The sequence below is a fragment of the Piliocolobus tephrosceles genome, chromosome 1 (assembly GCF_002776525.5).
Source record: "Piliocolobus tephrosceles isolate RC106 chromosome 1, ASM277652v3, whole genome shotgun sequence".
Lineage (NCBI taxonomy): Eukaryota > Metazoa > Chordata > Mammalia > Primates > Cercopithecidae > Piliocolobus > Piliocolobus tephrosceles.
Genome location: NC_045434.1, coordinates 103026451 through 103054203, shown reverse-complemented (window position 1 = coordinate 103054203; position 27753 = coordinate 103026451). Strand labels below are relative to the sequence as shown.

General features: G+C 38.3%; 1 protein-coding gene across 1 annotated transcript in view; it reads right to left on the bottom strand.

The window, feature by feature from the left end:
- Positions 1–27753, bottom strand: part of SPAG17 (sperm associated antigen 17) — a 235729-nt gene that overhangs the window by 126976 nt on the left and 81000 nt on the right. The window contains exons 5-15 of the mRNA XM_023222722.1: positions 23326–23512; positions 21179–21373; positions 19257–19438; positions 14713–14874; positions 13498–13570; positions 13174–13286; positions 8461–8598; positions 8261–8374; positions 7513–7663; positions 3014–3241; positions 2700–2918 (exon numbers count right to left, since the gene is read on the bottom strand). Coding sequence (XP_023078490.1) covers positions 2700–2918; positions 3014–3241; positions 7513–7663; positions 8261–8374; positions 8461–8598; positions 13174–13286; positions 13498–13570; positions 14713–14874; positions 19257–19438; positions 21179–21373; positions 23326–23512 — 1762 coding nt within the window. The remainder of the gene's footprint in view (positions 1–2699; positions 2919–3013; positions 3242–7512; positions 7664–8260; positions 8375–8460; positions 8599–13173; positions 13287–13497; positions 13571–14712; positions 14875–19256; positions 19439–21178; positions 21374–23325; positions 23513–27753) is intronic.

The window sequence follows — 27753 nt, the reverse complement described above, 5'->3', positions numbered from 1 at the left end:
ATGAAACACAAATGTTTAATACAAGGAATAATTATAACAGTAAAGTCTCAGCACTCCAGACATCTTATGTGTATCATTTAACAAGCACAGTCTCCTTATTAAACTTTCATATTAATTCTAATTTTTTTGTGTATTGCTTTGAGTTTTCTATATACACAGTATTTACAAACAATGATGGTTTTATTTCTTCCTTTTCAAACCTTATGCTTTTATCTAAAAGAGAAAAAGTATTACTTGTTGGCATACACCTCTGATGCAATATTGAATACAAGTGTTTATAGTGGACGTTCTCCTGATCTTAAAGGGAATTATTTCAGCTTTTCACCTTGATATATAAGGTTTGTCATAGTAATATAAAAAATAATGTTTATATGATTGAGGAATGTTTCTTCTTTTGCTAGTTTAATAAGATTTGTTTCATAAATTGCTACAGAATTATACATGCTGTTTCTGCTCTTTTGAGATGATTATATGACTTTTCTCACTAATGTGTTAATTGATAAGTTATAGTGATTCTACAATATATATATTTTCCTTCTGTCCATGTTATAAATGCAACCTGTTTGTGATATATTATTATCATTTAGTATATGTTAGATCAGTTTTCTCATGTTTCATTTAGAATTTTTGTATCTATATTTGTGAAAGTTTAATTTAATGAAGTAGTTTAACTTTCAGTTGTACCACTATCCTTGTCAGTATTCTTATAAAGTTTATGCTAACTTCATAAAATGAAGAGAGGAGATTATGCTACTTTTCTATTTCCTGGAATAATTTTTGTTAAGATTAGAATTATTTCTTTTTTAGCGTTTGGTATCAGTTACCAATGAGATCATTCAGGCTAAGTGTGCCCTATTTGGGAAGATTTTTGATTACTGATATAATTAACTGGATATGAGACTACTCAGGCATTCTATTTCTTCTTGGGTCATTATTGGTAAGTTATTCTTTTCCAGTAATAGCCCATTTTATTTTCATATTTAGTCAAAGTTGTTTATATTATCTTGCAATCTTTTAAATTTCTGTAGAATCTGAGGGAAGTCTCTGTTTCTTTATTCCTTATATAATTCTTATTCCTGATATAGTTTTATTCCTGATAGAGTTATTCATGGGTTCTTTTTTATGATTAACTTTATATAAAAGATTTATCAATATTGCTGGTCTATTCAAAGAACCAAGTTTTGCATTTTTGTTCTTCCTATGTTTCTATGTTTTCTATTTCATTGACGTAATTTTCATGTTTTCTGTTTCCCTGAATTAATATTTTTGTTGTTTTCCTTCTATTTTACTTTGATTTATTTTGTTTGTCTTTATCTAACTTGAGGTTGATGTTTAGTTAATTAATCTTTAGCTGCTTTTAGAAAAAATTTAAAGCTATAAACTTCTTTTGGAGTATCTCTTGCATCAGCTGCTGCATTCCATAGTTTTGATACTCAGTTTTTTCATTATCATTTGGTTTGAAATATTTCCCAATTTCTATTGTAATTTTTTCTTTGACCTAGGTGTTAAATTTGGTGTTCTTTAATATGTTTGACCTAGGTGTTAAATTTAGGTGTTGTTTAATATGTTAAAATAAACATATAATCATTAAGACACTACGGTATAATGGAGGCCTTAATATAGGCATATACATAATTATAAAACTGAAAAAAGGACAACTAATGCCATAAAGAGAGTGTAGATTTTTTTTTTTTTTTTCTTTATAGAGGTGAGGTCTTGCTATGTTACCCAGGCTGGTCTTGAACTCCTGGCCTCAAGCCGTCCTCCTGCCTTGGCCTCCCAAAGTGCTGGGTTTATAGGAGTGAGCCACGGCACTTCACCAGAAGTGTACATTAATTATGACCGTGGAAAGCTAAGACAGGCATTTCCATATGGACACATCCAATAAGACTTCATGGAGGTGCCACTGAATCCTAATCATAGTCAAAAAGAGAACTCAAGGTGGAGGATATATTGTGAGGGAAAGGTACCACAGAGATTGAAAAGAGCAGGCTGTGCAGAGTAAATAGGCCTAATTCTGTTGGGCTAGAATACAGAATGTGTGAGCAACAGCAGAAAGATGGAAAAAGGTTTTAGGAAAAGTAATTTGATACTACTGGAGAAGTAGGCCAAGGAGTTGGGTTCTGTTTTGCAGATAGTAGGGAGCCTTTGAAAGTTGTAAGTAGAGAAACAAAATAGCTAGATTTTACACAGATTAATCTGACAGTGATGTGTAAGGTAGCTCAGTATAAATTTAGCCCAACATCCTTCTATACTTTCACACCTTCTAATATATAGCACTGTTTATAATGCTAGTCTACAATGAGAGTAATGGCCTGAGCCATACATGGGAGAGGAGGGGAAATGTTGAGCATTGATTTTGTACCAAGCTCTGTACTGGACATTTCATTCTGTTTTGCAGATGAATGTTTATAATTTTAGCACACAATCACAATAACTGTGTAACACTAATGATGAAAGTTGTAATGATGTTCACTGTGCTAAATTTACTAAGGTAAGTGTGCACTAAGAGGAATTAAGATATTTTTAAAAACAGGGTTGAAATAAAGAGAACTTATGGAATAACAATACTCAGTAAGAAAGTTTAATTAACCAAATAACTTAAATTCAAATAATGTATCCTGAACACTTTTTGATTTATGTGTACTATAATAGTGTCTTACACACACACACACACACACACACACACTGTAACTTACCCAGAGACTCATGTTGGGGTTGAGTCTTCATGATGCTCTCCTGCTCTAACAGCTGTCTATTATCAGGGACTGAGAGTCCGGGATTATTCAAGTCAGAATGCTTCATATTGTTAGCATCACACTGACTAGGATCTGAAGGTTCTTGGTTGCTCTCATTATCTTGCACAGACATTGACAAATTCTGATCCAAAAATATTGTTCTGTCTTTGATTTTAATATCTATTCAGTGTAAGGAACATCCATAAGATACAATATGAGAAAAACTGACAATAATAAAATACAAGAATGCTTTCCATTCCCTCCATGCAGTGTACCTGCTTTCTGCTTGGCCTCTTGAGTGTTCATTTTCATGACATATTGCTGCCTTATCTGTTTAGCAAATCTGGCAGGGTTGTCCCATGGTATGTTAAACATTTCAGAATCTGACCCACACATCATCCCAGAAGGCTTTAGTTTCCCTTTTTCATCAACCTCAGAGAGCTTCAGGCTCTCAAAAGTAAACACCTTGAAGGCTCGTTCTACTTCATTCCAGTTCAAGACATCTGTAAGAAAACAGAACCAGTGCTGCTGGAAATGTTCTTATTAGCACATGGTACAGGGTTGACAGAGGGACAACCAGGGAGTTTGTCTACCAGAAAGACAAGGGAGTCACGCCACAATGGCTGTTGAGCTGATTTTAAACATTGGCTCCCCAGCCTGCAGCAAATAGCAAAGGTACCTGAGGATAAACAAACAACACAGTAAAGATACAATCTAGCAAATTATAATGCTCCCAAACTGCTTCATAGTTTAATCAAGATTAGCTGTCCAGATTCATTTGCATGGACTTTCCAGGGTACCATATTGGTTGAATATGCTTACACAACTTATTATTTTTGAGTGAAAGCACCCTTTTCTCCTGTTGTAATTTAAAACAGAGAAATTATTTACTTTTGCCTAATACAGGCTGTCATATTGACTGAGTTTTTCTGTTCATTTGGGCTCAGGAAAGGCTTCCAAATGGCTGCAGTATTTTCCATAATTGCTCTTCAAAGTTTATCAGCTTTCAGCAGACTTTATAATTGTGAATTTACCTTTTTACAGCACTTATTCACTTGCTCACTCTTTCATTGGTTATTATTTTCTATGTATTAGGCTTTGTCATAGATGCCTGGGATTTGAAAGAATCAAGATTTGGTTCTTACACTTTAGAAGTTCCAAGGCAGAGGAAGGAGAAGTAGAATTAACAAATAAACATGGAATCCAATCAGAAAAAAATGAAATGATGTGGATCAATAATTCACAGGTAACCTCCATTTTCTCTCCAGCAAAGATAAGAAAAGCAGCAGGTCCTTTGAGAAAAAACAGGGAGATTCAGAAGAGAGACAAGGAAGAGGTAAAATAGTTACAGAATGAAGGAGAGTTTGCTCATTTGCTCATTTCTCAAAATTTTTTTTGAGCCCCTATTAGGCATCATAACTATAATAAAAGCTGGGAACACAGTAGTGAACAAAATAGTGAGCCCCCTGCTCTCATGGAATATCTATTCTAGGGGTTGGGAAGAGATAAATATAAAAGATCAAAGAGAGGACAAAAAGAATAAAGCCAGCTTAGGGGACAAAAAGTGATAATAGTCAGGGAGTGGCTTGTAGTTTATATAAAGCAGTCACGGAAAAATCCTCTGAACAATTAAGCAAAAACATGAAGGAAGTAGGGGAGCAAGCTGTATGGATATCTGGGGGAAAGTGACTGAGGAAGGGCAAACAGCAAGAGCAACCATCCTGAGGCAGGGGTGTGAACGACATGTTCAAGGAATCACAGCGAGGCCAGAGTAGATGGAGGAAAATGGAACATGACAGCTTGACAAGTGATGGCTCAAAAAGTAGGTGGCAGAGAGCTTAAGTTCTTATTGTTGTTTTTGGTTTTGTTTTGTTTTTTGAGACAGGCTCACCGAGGCTGGAGTGCAGGTAATTCTCCCACCTCAGCTTCCCAAGTAGCTGCGCCTGAACACCCAGCTAATTTTTGTATTTTTTGTAGAGATGGGTTTTGCCAAGTCAGCCAGGCTGGTCTCAAACGCCTGGGCTCAAGCAATCCACCCGCCTTGGCCTCCCCTCCCAGAGTGCTGAAATTACAGTCATGAGCCAGGCACCTGGCCCAGTTTAGGATTTATTCTGAGCAAAGTGGGTGACTGCTGCAGAGTTCTCAGTTACAAAGGCACATCCAACCATCATTTTAGAGGGGCCATTCAGATGGTTGTGTGGAGAAAAGACTGTTGGTAAAACATAGAAAGCCTGTAGACCAGCTGGAAAAGCTATTGGAATAATCCAAGTGAGGGGTGGTGCGGGACTGGGCCGGTATGGTAGTGAGGAGTATGGTGGGATTGATTGCAGAGTGTGAGAAAACAGAGACAGCGACCGGGTGCCGTGGCTCACTCCTGTAATCCCAGCACTTTGGGAAGCCGACGTGGGTGGATCACAAGGTCAGGAGTTTGAGACCAGCCTGATCAACATGGTGAAAGCCCATCTCTACTAAAAATACAAAAATTAGCTGAGCGTGGTGGTGTGCACCTGTAGTCTCAGCTACTTAGGAGGCTGAGGCAGGAGAATCATTTGAATCCAGGAGGCGGAGGTTGTAGTGAACTGAGATCACACCACTGCACTCCAGCCTGGCAACAGAGTGAGACTCTGTCTCAAAAACAAAAACAAAAACAGAGATAGCAGGAATGACTCCAAGGTTTTTGTTAGAAAGTAGTTGCCATTCATTGAAATAAGGGAGCTGGTGAAGGGATAAATTTAGGGATGAGGAATCAAGAGCTTGGTTTTGGACCTGTTAAGTATGATGTGGCAAAAGGGAAAAGAGGAGGAGGGGAGGTACACCAAGGGTCCAGGATGGGGCATGTAAGCAGCATATGTTTGAGGTTTCAATGGTGGCAGCAGGAACAAAAATCCTGTGCCGTATGGAGAGCTGAGCTCTCCATTCATTAAGAATGGAATCACATCTTAAGCCAGAAGGAGAAGGGGAGGGTGGCAGGACACAGAAAAAGGACAGAAGTTTCTGAGAACCCCCTACTCAGGAAGGGGGTAGTTATGTACACAACAGAAATGACATACCAGGCCCTCGAGGCTGTACCCTGCATGTCCATGAGTCAATGGCAGGACTCAGAAGTTCCTGGCTTTTTCTATTACTAAGCCTACTTAAAAGTGAAAAAAGAAATCAAGATAAAAATACTTTTTAGTTTGGTTAGGCTTACAAGTGAAATGGTAAGGAAGAATATGCACATGCTCTTTTCTTTTCAAGGTTAAATCCTTCCTTGTCAAGTAAAGATGTCTGTGGAAGTTAATGTCCTTTCTTATAAGTAGTAGCTGCATATTCCCTCAAGTGGGAATGAGAATTTGAGAAATGACTGCCTATTTCACAAAATCCCAGTGAACTCAGATGAGACATGATTCTAGATATTATATCTTAATGACCCCTCTTTCCTCTGTCTTCAAAGAGCATAAAATCCTCTTCTTGCTGTGAGAAGCTGTTAGCTTGAGTCAACTTCTGCTCAGCAACATGCTCTCTCTTGACAGTGGGCTCTCTATTCATTTCTGTATCCCTAGGTACAGAGCAGGTGCTTAAAATTGCAGACTGCACCATCAGACCTCTGCAGTGGCTTTCTTCGTGTCTCCTGCTCAGTAAGGTAAGGAAATTGTGTTCTACTGGGTATCCAGAGACCAGAATGTTTTCTTGTTTTTTCCACCATTGTCATAATCCTAAAACAAATAATTTATTCCTGCTAGGATCTCAGCTTTCTTATCTGAAAATAGATTTTGACTAGATTAATTCCAAGGTTTCTTTCAGTTAGGAAATTTTATGGTTCTATGATTCATCTTTCTAGATATAAATTTAATTTGTGGTTATAAATAGTGTGTTCAGAATTTTCTCTCAAGAAAGGATCAAATAAGAGCTTTCAGTAGCACAGGTTACAAGATATCTACATCTGCCTCCCAGGTCACACTCTTTTTTATTTCCTTCCTGTCCTCATGTGCAGAGATGGTCCACGGTAGTGCTCACATTAGTTTTGCCCCGGTGACCATTCCTGCCAAATTCAGATTATCTGGATCCTCTTCTTTTTCTTTCTTCTCTAATTAAAAAAAGAAAGAACCGTGAAGGGACAAAATGGGAAGAGACAGAAGAAAAATTCTTCTAGAACCTGTGTTTTATTGATTGTGGGTGGCTGCAGCAACAGGATATAAGATGAAAATTCAAAGACAGGTATCTCTGAATTGGGGCAAAGTTGCATGGTCCAGGTTGCTCTTCTCTCTTTCCAGATAATGTCTCTGCAATGTTACTGTAATTTTTACATGATTTGCAATGATGATAAAAGACTGCAGTGGTCAGGCAGAAGACAGAAGGGCAGCATTGTCCTGGAAATTATATGCGTACATGCGTGTGTGCATACGTGTGTGCATGCACGTTCGCGCACACACACCACTTTACTTCTCTGTAAGTAGGATGGGATTACCACATCATCTCCAATGATGTCAGTGGGAGTATATGGGACAGAGATGGGGGAAAACAAGGAAAAAAAGGAATTATTGTGGCTAAGAAAACACAGTGGGAAAAAAAACCCCAGTGTATTAAATTGAAGAGTGTTATGCATTATAGCTATGATGACACTGCTAATGATATTATTCAACAAGACAGTTGTAGTCAATCAAAATACCCACCTTAGCCTCTGAAAGGTCTTTCAATAATGAAAATACTTTTTGTAAATAAGGGTGTAATTTTAAGAGGCATATAGGCCCATTAATTAAACTGAGTTGAAGCTAAGACAAAACAATGGACTTACCACTCGTACAAAAGTGCATAAGCTCATGAATCATAGCTAGACGTTTAGTGTTGTTCCATGGTGGGGGTAGAGGGAATTGAAAGAATTCCCACAGTGGCAACTTGGACTGCATCTCCTGCTCAATTTGAACTGGATCAAAATTCTTTTGGTCCTGATGAAAAAGAGCAACATGACAGAAGACATTAAAGTAAGCTGTCAAGTGCCTTATGCATATGGAAAAGGCTAAACATGATACCTTCACTCTGATTATTTGGGAACAGAGGAAATCAATGGTAATTGGGAAAGACAAACTTTTGGGATTTTGCTGAAGGTCAAAAAGCTAGTTCCTATGTTGCCAGGAGTTCCTGGTGCACAAAAAGGACTGATTCTTCATTCACAGTGACAAACTGCCAAAGTCTCATATATATTCATCTCTCTCTTTTGAGATCCTTTTCTGGCTTCTACTAGTTTTTCGTAGCAGCAGATATTTAAAGCAAATAATCATAAGGTTTTAATGCACATTTAGTGGTGGTAACAATTAATTGAATTGTTAATTAAACCTCAATAATCAGACAAATTTCCTAGGCTGACATCATTTTTCCCTGTATCCAGGTTCATTTTCCAGGTCCTACTTTGTACGCAAGTATCTATTTTGTACATTACATTTTAATTAGTGTTGATGAAGTTATCTAATTAGCTTCTTTCAACTGAATAGTTACACACACACTTTCCCACATCAGTTTTCTTTGGCTAACCCGATTATCATTACCTTCAGTGTGTACTTCTTGTGGGCGTGTGCATCATGATAGTTCAGTAGGAGGGGGCCTTTGGGCACTGCTTTGCTTTCACTTTCTTCTTCAGATAAAAATATTTCCTGAAGATTCTATGCAAATTGAAATAATATTGATTTAAAGAGAGAATCTACACTTTTCCAAAGCATGAAGACTCTGCTATCTCAGACTATCTGACCTTTTTCTCCCTCTCTGAGAGACAGAGTGAGGGCAGAAGGGACACAATGTGAGCTGCGATTCTGTGGTCTAGCCCGTCTGCTCTGGGGGATGGCTCCCGCAGACTGGGTGGGACAAGATCTTCTTCAGTTGCCACGACCTGTGGAAATCAACAATGAGAGGAATTGGTATAAGGGTCCGCTCTTTAGTGATACTCACTGCTCATTGCTTCATTCCCATTGCTTAGTAAGAACCAGTCCATTTCTATGACCCAAGTACCACTGCTGACACAAAATGGCAGGAAACTATCAGTGACCACCAAATAAAAGGAAAAGTGTTTGCAATCCATGCATTAAGGTAGGTACAAATTTAATATTTTTATTAAAATAGATAACATAAAAATGGTAAACAATAAACTTTTGATGAAAATATGTCATGAAGATTCTATTCAAATAGAATAATATACTTTTTCTTAATATTTACTCTTTATGTTAAAGCAGTGGGAAGAGTGCTCATACTACTTTGGATTCATTCAATATTTACTGAATGTCTACCACAAGCCAGGTACTACATAACACATCTTCGCATGTGATCATTTAAGCCTCATAGCAATCTTGTGGGGGCAGATATTATTTTCCATTGTATAGAGGAGAAAACTAGGGTGATTGGCCAAAGCTCAAGGATATTGAGTGGGAGAAACTGGGGTTCAGGCCAGATCCTCATTCTTTCTTCAAAAATAGAAAAGTTATTAGATTATGAGATCAGCAAATGGAATAGTGTCTCCTTTATGTGGGGAAAGTGAGGTCTAGAAAGATTAAGTGCCTTGTTCAATTTTACATGGTAAACAAGTAAAAGAGGTTGAAACATTATCAAGTTAGGCACCTAATTTACAGCTTTTCCCTTTACCCTATATCCTATAATCATCCTCTATGATTTCATATCCCTCTACAAGTTTCCTCAGCCTTGGCATTAATGACATTTTGGCCTAGATAATTACTTGTTGTAGGGGGCTGTCCTGTGCACTATAGGATGTTTAGCAATGTCCCTGGTGTCTACCCATTTTATGCAAGTAGCACCCTTCCAGATGTGACAACCAAAAATATCTCCAGACATAGCCAAATGTCCTCTGGGAACAAAATCACCTCCTGTTCAGAACTACTGCTCTAGAATAACAAAATTGCATCCTATTCTTTACCTAGAAACACCCTGCTGTCAGAAGAGTCACTCACTGTTTCCACGTTCTATCCACTGATCATTTCTTGGACCCACTTCAATCATAAAAGATGACTCAAAACTGTTTCTTCTCTGAAATGTTCAATTCTAACATCCCATCCTGTAAAATGTCATCCCATCATTCCTATATTTCAGTTTTTTCATCCCTTTGTTATTATTAAGCCTTAGTTCATTCAACATGGATCTACTGAGTGACTTCTATTCATGAGGTACTGAGCTCATTAACTGTCTCTTTTGGTACCTGGAACTTAGTAGATGGTTAATAAATGTTGCTTTAAGTTTTTTAGAATAAAACAAGAAAGGCTAAGATAAATAAAATAATGATACTGCAAGCTCTATAGGGCTTTTGTACTTTTATGCATTTATTGATATAATAAAACTATTGGTATTCTAAAAACTTCATGGAGCAATTGTAGGTAAATATTAGTGTAACTATCTAATTGGTTAGAAAACTAAGGCAGTCAAAAACCAGAAAAATGTATATGGGAGGTAATAGAGATGATAGAGTCTGAAAAGGACTTCAAAATAAACCTTTTACGTATTAACAGAAAAAAATGTGTCACATCCATGAACTAAAACAATAGGCAATTGTAAAAAAAATTAGAGAATTTACAAATTAAAAACATTACTGCCAAAACAAAACTTCAATAGCAGATTGGACTCCCTGAAGATAGCATTAGTAAGAAGGTATGCTGGAATTCCCAAAGGCATAAAATTGAAAGAAAACTTAAAAGACAAAGAGGAAAACCCTGAAGCTCCAACATCCATTCAGTAATAATTAAGGTAAATTGATAGTAAAAATGGTACTTGAAGATAGAAGACTTTCTCAGAATCTTCTCAATTTAACAAAATACGTATTTAGTGTCTACTATGGGTTAGGTATGGTTATTGTGTGCCGAGCACACAGCAATGAACAAGACTACATTGTTACTGCTTGCGTGGAGTTTATATTCTAGTAGGAGGATGGTGAAGGTAAGAAAAAATAGCTGATCAATATATTGCAAAAAGAAAAGCTGTTGATAAGAAAACAAGGCAATGTGGTAGAGAGTGCTGTGTGTTGTGTGGGGGAGAGGGTTCTTTAGATCAGGTGGTCAGAGAAGTCCTCTCTAAGGAATGACACTTCCACTGGAGACTCTCCAGAAAGAGAGAAAGCTTTCTAGGTAGAGAAGTTAGAGTAAAAGGTTAAGGTGGGATTAAGTAACATATCTGAGGAAAAACCAGAGGCCTATGTAGATGATGAATTGTGTGTGTGTGTGTGTGTGTGTGGTGGCGGGCAGGAGGTGAAATGACAGGTATATCTCAGAACTCTATTTTTAGGACTTTTATGGGACAGTGTAAGGAATTTTTATTTCACACACAATGTGACTGGAAATCAGATTATAATTCCCTTACACCATAATGACAAGTTTGATAAAATCATACCTCGACATAGTCTTGTGTTATCAATTATAAAGAGAAAACCCTAACAACTGCTAGAAAGAAAAATAAAGATTATCTGCAAAGAAAAAAGTATCAGATTGACATCGGACTTCTTAGCAGCAACATTAAAAGACAACAATGCAGAAATCCCATCCAGATACCTTTCTGTGCAGATTCACTAGGTTTTAAGTCATTTCTGCTACTTAGTATTTGAACAAAAAACGTTTTGTGCCTCAGTTTCCTTATCTGTAAGATGGGTGATATGGTTTGGCTCCGTGTCTCCACCTAAACCTCATCTCGAATTATAATCCCCACGTGTCAAGGGAGGGAGGTGACTGGAGCATGGGGGTGGTTTCCCCCATGCTGTTCTTGTGATAATGATGGAATTCTCAGGGGACCTGATGGTTTTACAAGTGGTAGTTTTTTCCTGCTGCCTTGTGAAGAAGGTGCCTGCTTTGCCTTCCACTATGACTGTAAGGTTCCTGAGGTCTCTCCAGCCATGCAGAACTGTGAGTCAATTAAACCTCCTTTGTTTACACATTACCCAGTCTGGGGTAGTATCTTTAGAGCAGCGTGAAAATGGACTAATACAATGGGGGATAAAAACAGTTCCTGCTTCATAGGATTGTTCTGAGGATTACATGAGTTAACATATTGAAAGTATTTAGAACAGTTCCTGGTGCCTATAAGTGCTACGTATGTACTAGTATGAATAGCAAACCCTTTCAGATACACATAGAACATTCACGATGACCATGTTACATGAGGTCACATAGGAAGCCTCAGGAAATTTTAACTTGCTAACTTGCAGAACATGCCTACTGATCATAATGTAAAAAAAATTAGAAATCATCAGTAAATAATGAAAATCAAAATAATTCATGGGTTACACATGTAAATAAATTAAAAGATTTTAGAATTGAATATACTGAAAGCATCAGGATGCAGACAAAGAAACACTCGAAAAGAAATGTGTAGCCTTAAATAAAGCAAAAAGACTAAAAATAAATGAAGTAAGCTTTGAATTAAAATGAAATACAAAATAAATCCAAAGAAAGTAGAAAGATGGAAATGACAGAGATGAACCAGACATGGTGGTTCATGATTGTAATCCCAAGGCTTAGGTGGGAGGTTGGCTTGAGGCCACGAATTAAAGACCATATTGGGCAACATAGCAAAGCCTTGTCTCTACAAAAAATTATTTTAAATGTGCTGGGCATGGTGGTGCATGCCTGTTGTTCTAGATACTCAGGAGGCTGAAGCAGGAGGAACACTGAGCCCATGAGTTTGAGATTGTGAACTGTGATTGTGCTACTGCACTCCAGCCTAGGGGACAGAGAGAGACCTTGTCTTAAAATAATTAAGTAAATAAAAAATATGTAAATAAATAGATGAAATTAATGAAGAGATTAATCAAATAAAAAGTAAAAAGGTGTTGATCAATGAAACAAAATACTGGTTCTTTGAAAAGACCAATACAATAGCTATGCCCTTAACAACCATGATCAAGAAAAGGGAGGCACAAATAAATAACATCAGTCATGAGGAAAGGTACACAACCGGATACAGAGGAAATTTTAGAACATATTTAAGTGAATTTAAATTTATTTAAGCACATTGTATCATATTTAAAACTCCAGTAAAATATTTATTAAGACATACTCATTAAGAAAAAAGCTGACGACAAAAATTGGCCTCAGAAATACAAAAATCTAGTTAAATCTACAAGCATGAAAGAAATTTTAAAGATAAAGACTATTAACCACCCCACCCACTTGTCCATGTCATCTTCCTCTTCCTCTTCCATTAAAATGACACCAGACACAGAGTACTGAGGATATGTTCTACCAAAACTTCAGGGAATGTTACATAAATGGCTCCAGAGAATAGCAAAAGAAAAGAGAATTGAAGCTGAAGATTTAAGCAGACTTTAGTTTCATCTGAAATATTCTAATCTTTATAAAGGTGAATGCATTTAGGTATTATAATTTTTAAATAGTGTAAAAAAAAAAACAGAAGCCGGGAAAGATGAAATAATTTACTCAAGTATACAACCTGGGAAAATGCCTCAGAGTATCCCCACCTGTTCTAGCATGCAATGCAGTATCAGGGGCACAGAAATGAATTCCTCTGGAATCGGATTCAGCAAATCATTGTAGTATCTCATGTCTACTTCAGTTGTGATGACTGAAGTCACTGTAAAATATAGAAAAAACCATTGCTCATTTAAGATGTGTTCTCCATTATTTCCATCAACATTTCATTCATAATTTCAAACTATGACTATGCACTAATAAATGCAGGAGCTGTAGGTGAAGGGAGGCTGAAAGTAATATGGAGGGCAGTTATTATCTCTTAAAGTGCCAGCTTGTGGTGTTGATCCTTTAGCAGCCGATTTCATACATGCCTGGTGGTGGAGCTTGCGGTTCTTCATACTGTGTTTTCTTCTTTCCAGGAGCTGGTACAGCAGGTTGTGGAGCCTAGAAAAAGAATAATTAAAAAGAAACAACTGAGATACCCAGCTGAGAGATGCCCTCACCAAATGCTGGTATGATGAGATCCAACAGGATTCTGAGGTTGTATAATTATGTTCACACCACAAAATCATCTGCTAATATTAGAACCAAAGGAAAAGAGTTTTGCTTGATGAAGGAAAGAAGGTAATGGTATAGACATTATTCAGTTTTTCCCACCAGAACCCACTGAGCAATTGTGGAGAAAGTGATGGGGTGATGGGGCACTGAGCATCAAACAGGCTTTTTTTTTTTTTTTTTGCCCCTGGGTGACTCAGAGTCATCCCATTTTCCCTCTCCCAATTCTTCAGCAGTTCTCCATTGCCTACATGATATAAACCAGACTCTCAACTTAGCACCAAGGGAGATTCATAACCTGGCTCCTGCCTCTCCAGGTTTAGTTTCTGTTGTTCTTCACTTTGCACACGCAGCCTGGGATCACTGAACTACCTTGTACTCCTGGTTTGTGCCATAGTACTGCTTTTCTTTGACCTCCGTATCTTTGTACATCTTTGCCCCTTTCTTGAGAATATCATTCTGTCCCTTTCCCCTATCACGCTTTCTGTTAGGCACTTCATACTCATCTTTCCCCACGTCGATAATCCTGGTTCAATTTTCCTGACTTCCCTCTCTTTGCTCTGCTCCTCTCCAGATCAGGTGACCAGGTTTATTTCTTCTACTGCAAGCTGAGATGACTGCTCTCAGCATTCATCATGCTATGTTGAAATCATTGTTGACTTGACTGCCAAAGTTAACCTCAATGAGGAGGACAGGGAATCAGTTTTCATTATTGTATTGTCAGCATCTTACAAAGCACTAGCACACAGCCAGGTGCTAAATAAATATTGTAATTACTTTATCAATATCCTTTCTGTCACAGATGTTATTCATTGTACCAAGTGCTAATCAAAGGGTTCCATCTCTGCCTCTGTAAATGTCTGGTAGTTGAGGAGCTCCATAAAGCCCCCATCATGTAGCTATCTTTTATGCCAGTAGGCAGTATGACCTTAAAATATTTTATAACTTTTTCTTCATATGCTTTATAAATATGAAAATAAAGTTGTTCAGTGAATTGTTCATCCCACTAAAGACATTGAGCCCATGCCTACCTCCAAAGTTGGCATGGCTTCTAATACAGGTTTCTCATTAACCACTTGTGGAACATTAATAAGCTGCATACTTTCCAAATAGTGCTGGTGCTGCCTTTTCCAATCCAGGATGTCATACATCAGACAGGCAATATTTTCAAAGATATCAGTGCCCAATTTCAGCTACAAGTGAGAGATTTAATGGCAATTGGTTACTAGTTTTATACTGTTGGAATCAGATATATGGTTTATATCTCTCTTAACAGCTACACCCATCAACTTTATATAGGAAAGCAAACCCCTAAATCCCCAAACAACTGAATCCCAGCCATGGTGACCCCATTTATATTCCTGAACCTTTCTTGTCCTTTTTTGTTTACCACAATGTGGACTGTTTCCTTTGGAGGGTCATATGGCTGCCTAATGTTTTAAGAGCCTAATTAACGCTTCAACTAAAATAAATACAACCGAGTCATGAGTTTCAGCAGTGTGGCCTATATTCTTAGTATCTCAATTCCTAAAACACATTAGGTAACTTTAATATCCTCAGCCACTGACAAGCTATAGATGATTTCTTACCTGGCTATGCAAGGAGCACAATGGAAACACTGCCTCTGCTTTGTGGATCATCTACCCAAGTACGTTGCATCTACACAAGTATTCGGGCAATCAGTATTTCTTCTTTTCCTCCAAGCTCCACTTCTTTCCTTTCACCTGTTCTATCTCTATGGCAAAACACTAAGAAATCCTGATAGACTATTGTTTCTATAATACCCACAAGTTTTATGAGCTGGCAAGCAAACTGTAGCTCAGATACCTCTATTACTTGGGCTTTTGTTTCCAGAAGTAGGAAAGCAATGTGATGACTGGGTCTGTCTGCCTGGAAGCAAAGAAGAACGAAATAGGCTCATCCTATGTCTGAGTTCAAGAAGTAAGGTGGTATGAGATGGTTCCTTGTATGCAGAAGTCCAGTGACATGCACAGCTCTGCCAATCACTATGGTGCACCTGGTTGCTTGCTGATTTCCCATTCCCACTAAGGCCGAGGCTTCTTCAGTCAAGCTTCAATCTGGTGTTGCTTGCCCAAATTCTGGCATAGAAATATGTTTTTGTTTTTGTTTTTATTTCTAGGAAATAGAGTAAAACGTTTGCCCAGTGATTCCTTAGCTTAATCTAGATAATTCATTTTAAAATCCAACAGCAAATCACATGCTAAGGACAACACATTATTTCAGCAACCAGGGTCTTAACTTGAAATGTTGCCGATGTCTTCCAGGGACAGTTATCATGCCTTGACGGGCATTTATTTGATGTAAGGCTTTTGTTACCTTGGTTCAACAGAAATATAGCCTGCTTGTTTGCAGCCAAAGTTTGGAAAGGTTGCAAATGCTTTCCTCCAATAAAAGGGGAAGAGGGCTCCTTGGATGGATCCTATCCTGGATATGAAGACATTATCAGTTTACAGATATAGCTTAAAGTGTGACACTATGCATTTGATCTGCTTCTACTAGGGGTAGATTTATCATTTTTTTTCTTATTAAATGATCTTGTTTAAAATGAACTTTGATCTTACCTATTAAATTCAATGACCTTTTCTTCTAGAATCCAACTTAATGACTGAACCATTTTCAAGACTTTCCCTCCCCATTATCCTCAATGCCGAGTGCTTCACTCACAAACCATATCTTAGAGAGGCATGCATGGGCTTTAAAAGATTACTACAATTGGACCCAGACCACAGCCCTGGTATAAGATGATATTCAGTAAATACCTGCAAATTGACTAATAGATCAGTCTGGGAAGCTGGGCAACACAGCCCTAATTGGCTCTGTAGACACCTGAATGTTTTCATTGTTGACAGTTACCTTCATAAGAGACCCTTTACATTAATGTTCCACTTCTGAAGTCAGGAATGTTCCACCATAACTAGAATGGTAATATTTTCCCACATAAAATAATTTTTCTGAACTTTAGTTGCCATTTAAACTCTTCCATTCTGTATTTTTAAAGTAAAATATAGCCACTACCTCTTTCTTTAAAAGGAAGTGATTGAAATCTAATGAATAGGAAATTGTGGACACTGCAGTGGGAAGCAGAGTGCTAGAAATGGTGCTCGGTCCTTTGAAGTTGCCATTGTATACCATAGTGTTCATGTCTATGTTTTGACGATGCAATGGAATGTACACAATTTTAGACTCAATGCATTTCAGCTTTATTCAGCCTGTGCCTGGAAAGTAAAGAAGACACAGAGTAGGGAGCCCTAGCTAGAGACGGAGCAAAAGGTACTCGGTTTGAGACTGACTTAGAAGCATTCTCCTCTGAATGAATTATGGTTCAGGAATTATAAGGCTGGGATCTCCCATATCCTGTTGAACAAAAAATATACACAAGTTCTTTATAGGGTATGTAGCCAGGACTTGGCCCAAATGACAGGAGCAGTGTTTCTTCAAAATTTAAATTTGTGGATGTGGGTTTTATTAACCAGAGATTTTACATGCTTGGGAGAACAGCTGGTCCGTGGAAGACAGATTAAGAAGCTGGATTTGAGGTGGGATTTCAGGATCCCAAAGAAATAGCCTCTTCCCCCAATATATGTCACATTTTTAGTATAATCTAGAATTTCAAGAAAACAGGATGGAATGTTCACATGTTACTTGGAATGCCAGTATCTCTGGGATAGGGAAACATATCCACCCAAGACAACATGAAATAGTAAAGGACAGGACAGTGGGTCCTTCTTTGAGCTCAGGTTTAGGAGGCGGGAGAGTGGAAGACAAAGCAGGAAAGCTGAACCTATCTAGATGAAGGGGTGGGGAGGGGCAAGGACAAAGGGAGTTGGGAGTCTCCAGTCTTTCCCAGAACCAGCTCTGCTTTTTATCACAGCTTTTCTACATTCAGCTTCATTTTCCATGCAGAGAACAAGGCTGAGATTCATCAGGATATCAGACTTAAGTGTGGTGTTTCTACATAGTGACATCTAATGCCTTGTGTTAAGAGTCTTTATAACTCAAATGGATCTCTCCATTACTACTTATTCAAGTCCTGTCTATCCTTCAGGGTTCAAGTCTAGCCACCCCCCTCAGAATTATCACTTACTTCTCTAAGTGCATATCCACCTCAAGGTAATAGAACCAGGGACACTCAGAGACCAAAGTGTCCATGCCCCATAGCCTACCCTCGGCTGTAGAAACAGTTTCAGGCTTTGATCTCACTCTTCTTTCAGACAGTTGGCTTTTGTGTTTTTTTTTCTTGTCAGCTACCCACAGTCACTGCGCAGATACCCATCCATCCTCCACACTCCACTTTGCCCAGCCTTTTTCAGAGCACTCACTTGATATGGTCTTTCCCTAGGACTTTGCTTTCATTTCAGCTCCCTTAATGCTGAAATATATCGTCCTGCAGAGTATTCAACACTCCCAGGTCCCTGTTAGTTGGGATAAGGGGTCAACTAGAAAGAGACCTGAGAGATTTTCTGTAACAGAGGGATGCCTGAATACTTTCCACAACATCTTCCATAAATAGTCACTTGACCTTCTGTTTTGTTAAAAAGCCATCATGCATCTGTCATTCATTACATTTCCAATCATTCCATTTTTTCTTTGTGTGAATTAGTAGGAAACTTAAGAGTTTGTTTCACATAACCGAGCCCCTAGATATATGGGTCCTTGACCACTGCTTGTCTCTTTCACAATTTTAGTCTTGCCTCTCTGCAAGCTCCTCAATAGCAGGGGCCAGGAAACCCCACTCTTGGGAAATGCCTGATAACTACAGGGCCAAGATCAAGTCATCTTATTAGGATAGACCTTCTAGGCCAAATACATTAAAAGTAAGATTTTGGGGCCAGGCACGGTGGCTCACACCTGTAATCCTAGCACTTTGGGACGCCGAGGCAGGAGGATCACCTGAGGTCAGGAGTTTGAGACCAGCTTGGCCAACATGGTGAAACCTCGTCTCTACTAAAAATACAAACATTAGCTGGGCATGGTGGCATATGCCTGTAGTCCCAGCTACATGGGAGGCTGAGGCAGGAGAATCACTTGAACCCAGGAAGCAGAGGTTGCAGTGATATCACACCACTGCACACCAGCCTGGGTGACAGCGCAAGACTCTGTCTCAAAAAAAAAAAAAAAAAAAAAAATTTGGGGGAATAAAAGCAAGGATTTAGAAAAGCATTGTATGAACTGAAACATAAAAAGTCAGACATGTAATTCAACAAACTATAAAATTTACTATTTAAAATTAATATATATGAAGATTCTAATTACTGCCTAGAACATTGTTGTTATAAAACAAAGCCACGTGTCACCAAATAAAAGAATCACCATCCTTTTGATCTTCATCTACTACATCTTATTATTTGTTGTTAATTCACACACTAAAAGCTAATGAATCAGACTATAACCATCATTGAGCATTCAATATTATCATTATCCTGATGATAAAAGAGCCTAGCTCAATGCCTTGTAATCAGCACTCAGTAACTATCTATGTCATGAATAAATGGAGCAAATAGAACCATTGTGTCACATGTTAAAACCATGCATTCGCAGTAATGTGTGCACTAACCATTATCTCGCCATCTGACCAGTCAGAAGGAAAATCAGCTGCTTTGACCATGTATTCAAGTCTAGCAACATCAAAGAGATTTGCTTCAGGTTTCTCATTATTCAGGACTGGTTCCAAGTACTTCCAGAAAGTTTTAAGCTCTTTTATGGCATTTTCTTTCTTCAATTTTTCTGCTTCTAGATCTAATAATAGCAACATGTTTATATTACAAAATGAGAGTGTTAAATGTTTTCCCACTTTAAGTGGACATGGTGAGTCACATGCATTGCAAGATATCTGTACAGTACCAGAAAATGTAAATAAAGGAATGTAATTTTGATAAATTTTTGAAGTTGGAGTATACAATTATTAAATCAGAGAACTTTACTTCTGAGATTCATATTAAATATGAGCTTATCTCATGCCTTCATTTTATAGTTGAGGCCCAGAAAGATTATGACTAGGTCACACATTTTGGGAGCTAAATATGTTCAAGATTTCCATCACTCTTAGATGACAATCTACATAGGACCAGTTTTTCTGCCAAATCACTATTTTAATCAACTTAGTGTCTGCTACATAACTGATTACAAATGCAATTTATCTGGTTCTCCTTCTTATATTGCTAAAAACAGACTGGATCAATGTTGTATGTTTCAGTTACCTTTTGGTCACATTAAATAGCAAGAGGCTTCTCTGGGTATTTGTACTTTTACTGTAAAATAATGACAGATTTCCATAAAATTATGCTTAAAAATTTGCCTGAAATATTTATGCTTATTACATCTATACTTAAATAGTAGTTTCTACTACTAAGATCTCATTATTCTATTATAAAGTCTATTTTTTATTATTTTATTTTTATATATTTAATATTTTTATAGAGAGACTGTGTTTGGAGCTTATGCAGCATTTTCTCACTTCAATAACAAGCCATTTAATGTTATAACTATCCTCTGAGATAATCAGGAATAGCCTAGGTTTGGACCTCAACTTTTTAACTTAATAGCTGCCTCTAGACTGAGAGTCCATTTTTGTAAAATGGAAACAATAAAACATACTTCCTAGGCTTGTTGTGAAAACCACATGAATCAATGTACTTAATGCCCTTAGCATTGAGCCTAGTTCCAAGACAAGAGCCCAATATGTGAGAGCTATTATCAAGGGTAGCTATTTCTAACTTTCAGCAGCAATTTAAAAATGTAGTGTTATAAAAATTGGGATGTGGCTGTGTAAGATACAAAGCACTGTGCAAATGATATTATTAATAAATAACAATAAAAGCAACAGCATATGGCAGAAAAAACTTGGGCATCTGGTAACACAATCTTACACCCCTTCCACAGAAGTCCCCAGCAAAAAGGGGCTTTTTGCTCCCCTTCCACAGAAGTCATCTAGGATAATCTTCTTAGATGAAGACCTCAAGGCTCAAAATGGCTAAATGGCAGCATGATTGGAACCTCATCCCACAACTTGCTAGTCTAAGGCTAGGAACATATAGCACCCCCACGACTTCTCACAATAAGCCAACGGCAGAACAGGGCAAGAAGCCTGTGACCTCCCCTGGGCTACTTGGTGATGTGACTTCTGCAAGAACAGATTATTAACAGTGATTCACCCAGCCCATCCTTTAGGTAAAACTTATAGATCAAATGCTCCAGAGAAAGGTAGTTGGATAACCAACTCTTCTGACCTACAGCCTGTCTTCTGTGGCTACACAGGGATATAACACAGGGTATGATATAAACACAGGGTATGATTTTAATTTGCAAAATTTACAACACTTGGCTGGTGCAAGCAGAGTAAATAGCAAATCAAAGTCTTGAAAAGATTTAATAATGTACAAATTGTATGACTATGTTTTGGACAGAAAATTATACTTGTATTTTAAGGACAGTGGGTAATACTGAAGGATTCAGTAAGTTGTGTAGCAGACTGCATACCTTCTGGCTGAAGAAGAACTTCCTGCTGCTGGTTAACTGCTGCCAGGTGTGACTGCAGAGGTTCATAATTCTCTGAAGATATTTTAATCACGCTGGTTATAGGAATGCCAAGCTCAGCCATAATTGCTAATAGTTGAGGATTGTTGAAGCCCACGACTATAATGTAATGTTGGGCACCATCATCTGGCTCATCGTCTGTTCAAAATACCATAAAGCAGAGCAGCCATCATTGTAAAAGAGAGCAGGTTGCACTCAGCCAGTTCAATGGCTATATACATTATGCATGCATTTATAATCCCTCTGGCTTGCCAAAAATGATCCAGTTGGCTGGAATGCAGTCATGTTGACTGTTTTTCATTATTGCTCTTCCAGTAAGAAGGCTGTGACTATTTTACAAAATATTAAATCACTTTTGCAAATGAGACATAGGCGTAATAGACGGACAAATCTATATGGGGCTTGTGGTCATGGAAAATGTGTGCTTGGGTTTTTGTTAAAGAGTTTAGCCTGTAACTTTTCTGGGTTCTAATCTCTTTTGAGCAACATCTGGCTTTACTCCTGAATTACAAATAGCTACAGCTTTGTGGTATTTTATAACTAGAGGTGTTTACAGGAGAGGGAAATATTGAATATGGACATGCTCCCTTAAAAAGTGTTGTATGCACTTAGGTCAATGGGTGTGAATCCGAGGATGGATTATGTAGTAACTATGTATTTATTGCATTAAAAATTTAAAATACATAGTGTGCACTTTCCTAACATTTTTCTCCTTTATTTGGCCCTGGTTATACTGTTTTATGAATATTAAAACATAAGTTTATTTTAGAATGTGACATTCTGGAGGGTGAGAATAATTGTTACACGTTAATACTGATAGCACATGGTACACAAAAGCACTACAATCACAAAAGCCCATTAAGATCAATACATAAACAGTGCAACAGAGGCACAATTTTCCATTTTTAAGTAATGACTTTTCTTCTAGCACTAATCAATGTTAATGTTGCCCATGAACTTCATAGTATCACTTCTTCCAAGTCTATTAGATTTAGAGCAGAGATGCATGAGGGGAGTCAACTGGTAAAGGATGGGAAAGCCCTCTGCCATCTCATTTAAATATGCAGATAATAACAAGTAGATCATTTATGTTCAAGGGAAGGCAGGAATGAATTACCTACAGCTGCCTAGGACGAATCATTTTTATATTAATAAACTAAAATGTAAGAAAAATTCTAGTGTCTCTATCTAGGTAGGGCAAAATGATTGTAGGGGAGTTAGGGTCAGGAAACTATGTGCTCTATGTGAGTCACCAAATTAACTGGTCTGATTTTATTACCACTGTGTTTCACTCGTGACCATAATCACTTTTTATTTTGCTTTATAATTATGTCTGACTTTCTTATATGTGCACAACAAGATAGTAAGCTCCTTGGTGGCACAGTCAACTGGCTATCTCAGCATTTATTTGCACTGTGTAAATGTGGCCTAGCAAGACACATGCTTAATAAATATTTGTTTAAGAGAGGCAGGTGTAGTGGCTCTTGCCTGCAATCCCAGCACTTTGGGAGGCTGAGGAAGGAGAGTCACTTGAGGCCAGGTGTTCAAGACCACTCTGGGCAACATAAAGAGATCCTGTCTGTACAAAATAAATTAATAAGTAAAAAAGTTGAGCATAGTCGTGTGCCGGTAGTCCCAACTACTGGGGAGGCTGAGATGGAAGGATGGCTTGAGCCTGGGAGTTTGAAGCTGTAGTAAGCCATGATTGTGCCACTGCACTCTAGCCTGGGTGACAGAGGAAGACCCTGTCTCAAGAAAAATTTGCTTACAGACACAAATGAATTGCAAATAGAAGTCTTTTTCTCTCAGAGTGTCATGGGAGTAAGTGATTTATGTTTCTAACTAGTGGAAAGGCTGGGAAAGACTAAGCACAGTTATTGGGATGACTGCTCCAATTGCATCACAGGTCATGAGGCAGGAAAATTCTAGTGTCTCTATCTAGGACAAAATGATTATGAGGGAATTGGGGTCAGGAAGCTATGCACTCTATGTGAGTCACCAAATTAACTGGTCTGATTTTATTACCACTGTGTTTCACACATGGGAGTGAAACACGTGAAAGGCACCGCCAGCAACAGCGCCTTACTGACCTACGTAACGATTGGTGTCGTCGTCTTCTCCTCTCCGCTTTAACTGGGTGGTCTTTTTCATTGGTGCATTGGCCTCAGGCTGATCTTTTCCCTTTCCTTTGGCAGCCTTGGCACTTGGAGTCTTTTTCTCCTTGGGAGATTTTGCTTTCCCTTTATCCTTTTCTAACTTAAGTTTGTCTTCTATTACCTGGAATGAGAGAACACTTTTTTCTCCAAATCAAACAGTGAGCAAGCAATGGCTTTTCTACTGCCAGGTGAATTAATTCTTCATCTCATTCAATCACTTGTATACTCTTTATTTTTTATGTATTCATTCTATAAGTCAGCTTAGTGGAGATTCCAGCTTAAGTTGTGACAAGGCACATTTATGTATGAGGACTGGAGGGGCGGGTGTCAGAAAGCTGGTTACACAGACTTCTGGAAGAGAATCAGTCCTACAGGATAGCCAAGTATGGCCTAAGAAGTCACCCCAGTGGTTGGAAGGTAGGGCAGGAAGATAATTCTTAGAATATAATGGGGTCAGGAGTTTAGGTTTATCTTTTAGTCTAGCCCTGGAGAGCCTCTGTCTGAGTTTCAGACAGAGTTGGGGTTGGTTATTAAAAACAAAACAAAACAAGAATTAAAAATAAAAAGGAAAAGAGATATTTTGCTAAAATCTCCTTGATAAAGCATTTCATAGTACAAGTAATGTATTGACCAATTTTTAAAAAAAGATTAAAAGATTCTTTGGGAAACTTAGCATTAACTAAGTATTTTTATTATAATCCTACCAAAGAATGTGCAGACATAACCAATGGTTGCTATTTGATGTCTTCAAAGATGGGGTTAGAATAAAACATCAGTTGGCAAAACGAATTCCTTCCATGATGCTCTGGGGCATGCTTAGATTGGCATGTGCCATGTAAAGATTAATTCCGCCCCAACACCCTGCTTTTCTTTCTTTCCAAACAGTCGGCAAAAATGTTGTGCAGTACTTCATAATGTAATTACACTTTCAGTTCATACGTTTATTAATACGAATTAGTTGTACTCATTGAAATGTTGTGGCAGTGCTGGATCATAAAGTGGCCCTGCAGAAGACCTGGAATATGTTTGTATTGCTATTATTATCCCTACTTAACAAAATTAAAACAAAACTAATTACATTATTGCAATGTATTGGACTCTGATATCTACCTGAGGCCACAAAATCCAAATTTGAAAAACTCTATGACATTAGAGATGGGGAGAGATGATATGCTGCTTTGACACCCAGCTAACAGAATGTAATACAGAAGGGGAGAGGAGCACTTCCCCTACTCCATGTGGCTTCTGGATGTTAAGGGCTCCAGAGGGCCCAGTTTAGCTTTGGCATCCAGTGGTGCCCATGGGTTCTAGCACCCATGGCTCTAGTGGTGATGAAACTGCCACAATCTGTACTTGCTCCTAAGCAGAAGGGGACATCATCAGCAAGGGCTTCAAGTGTCACTCACAGCCTGGGGTGGAAGCAGGTACAGACTGTGAAATGGTCTTAACCATTTCTAGAAAGTGAAGAGAAATCCAACGTGGCTAGAACATATATAAGTGGTAAAATTAACTCCCTAGAAGAGCTAGGGTCAAAGAAGAAAAGATATCCCTGGAGTGGAAGTGAAGGTCCAGGGAAACCGCTCTATGCAAGACCAAAAAAGGGGATTGGAAGGAAAGGAGAGCATTACCAAAGTCAAGCTTGCCAGACTTTACACACATCTCCCTTAGTCGATTCCCAATGACACAAATGTGGTAATCTTAACAATAGAATTTCATTAAGAACAGAAGTTCTGAAAATGTATGGGATGTTGGTATTCATCTACTCATTCATTCATTCCGTGAATATTTTTATGAGCTTCAATTTCTGTCCCAGGCTTCCTCAGCAGCAGAGGGAAACATCAGTGGAGGCTGCAGGTATCATTCACAACACTGGGTAGAGGCAGCAACGAGAGCACAGGTAAGGTACAGAGGAATGAAAGGGTCCTAGCATTTCTCTCTGCACCAGGTATAAATCGGTGCCTAAAATGGGGCTGGGCTCTGCCCCTTGAGCTCACAGCCCACGGGGAAAGATAGAGAAAAAGAAATACAAACAGATAAAAATGTAACTACAAATTTTAATGACTGCTATGAAGAATAAAACCCACTGTAGTTATAGAAATACAATTGAGAACACTTTCATAAGTAGGTGATGAATGACTCTCTGTGGAAGTGACATTTGAGTAAAGACCTCAAAGACAAGAGTCATACACATAAGAAGGAGGGAAAATGTAGTGTGTGTGTGTGTGCATGCATGTGTGTGTGTGTGTGTGTGTGTGTGTGTGTGTGTGTGTGAAGGCCCTAAGGCATAAGAAGTCAGTCATGTTCAAAGAACTGAAAGGAGATGAGCCCAGCAGGGAAATTAGCAGTGGAGGTGCAGAGTAGCCCAAGATGAGGTATGTGAGGCAGGGCGTGGGCCAGGCCATCCAGGGCTTTCAAGGTAGAGATAACAAGTTTATGTCTTAACTAAAATGCAATGGCAAGATTTTAAAGGGTTTTAAGTAGATGAGCTCTATGATTTTGCAAGATTGGAAACCAGAAGACTCAGGAAACTCTCGCAATAGTCCAGATAAAACCCAATAGTGACTCAGATTAAAGTGTTGGCAGAGTGAAGAAAAATAGATAGAGATGTATTTTGGGTATTAAAACTTCATGGGTTGAAAGATTAGATATGAAGTCTGAATAAGGAGGTACACTAAGATAATGCTGTGGATTTTAGTTTGAGAAACTGGGTGGCTGATGGTGTCATTTACAGAGATACAGAAGACTGGGGTGACAAATGGTTTTTACTCAAGGTGGACAGAATATTAATAGTGCTATGTCAACTTTGAGATGCCTCTTGAGAGGTCAAGAAGGTAATTCAATACACACATTCTCTCCCCAGAAGAGAAATTTGGCTACAGTTACAATTTCAGGTGTGCGTAACATACAGATAGCAGTTAATTGCATGGGAAGAGATGAATCACCATGGGTGAGGGTTCTTGAGAAATATGAGAACTGAGTCTGAGGTCATGCTAGGGACTCCAATGCTTACCAATGGGTATAGGGAGAGATGCCAGCAAAAAAGAGATAGAGAAGTGGCTAAAAAGGTAGGAAAAAATATATGGTGTGAAGCTAGAGAACTAAGAAACCAAAAAGGGCAAAAAGACAAGAATTGGCAGTTATAGGTAACATTAAGAGCATTGCTCTTAATGGTGGAGTGTGGAGGTGGAAAATAGGAGGACAGTATCAATAGAGGAACCACTTTTATGGACAACTGTTTCTGGAAGTTTGGTGGTAAAGCAGAACCAGAGCTCTGAGTTGTTCAGTGGGTGAGTGGATGCAAGGGGGGTATAAGGTCAAGGTATGTATATATGTAAAGTCAAGAGATGTTATGCTTGCAGGCTGATGGAATGATCCAGTAGAGAAGGAAACAGTGAAGATATAGGGCTGAGGAGACTAAAGTTCTCCAGGAGTCAACATGGGATAGGAACAAAAGAACGTGTCAATGACTGGACCTTGATAGAAAGAGAGGGAATTTCTTAGTTTCATAACTAAGAACAACAAGAAGAGGATGGGTGCAAGAAACAGAGACATCTTGATGGTGTTGAGAAAATGTTTCAATTTTTTCAAGTGAAGCATGAGGCAAAGTCATCAACTGAGAAAAGGCAGGAAAGAGGTAGGTGGTTTGAATAGGGAAGATGACATAAGAGTTATCTTATGTCAGAAAGTTGGGGAGCAAGCTTACTGAGGTAATATGGTAGGACTCTGCTAGTGGTGAGAACTTACTGAAAATGTTGAGATTGTTAATTTTAAATGAAATTAGTCTAATTGTGTGAATTTCTCTATTTATATTTAGCTGCTCAGGAATAGAAATGAAAATGATGGATCACTGAGTTCACCCTGGGAGGGGTTTTGCAAAACGATTGTGACGGAAGGAGAGACGAGCCAGAAGAATCAAGAGTGAGCAGAGAAACGATAATATTGATTGGATCATGGAACCTAAGCCAAACAAATAGCAGGAGAAGACAATGAATATAAAGTGTTGGGATCTATGGACTGGGATTTATAATGTGGTTGAAGAAATTATGTAGGAGGATATTGGATTATGAGTAAGAGACAGGGACAGGAAATTTCCAAGGTTAGAGAACAGGAGATCTCAAGACTTTGGAGGTGATGAGGGCTTCAGTGATGACAAGGTTCAAGGGAGGCAATGGCTTAGGCGGAGAGGAGGAAATGATCATTAGAGAACTAAGAGGCCAGTAAGAAGAGCATTCCTCAGTAATAAAAAACATCAAAAAAAAGAAGAAGAAGAGGAAGAAGAGGAGGAAGAAGAAGAGGAAGAAGAGGAAGAAGAAGAAAGAAGAAGAAGAAGAAGAAGAAGAAGAAGAAGAAGAAGAAGAAGAA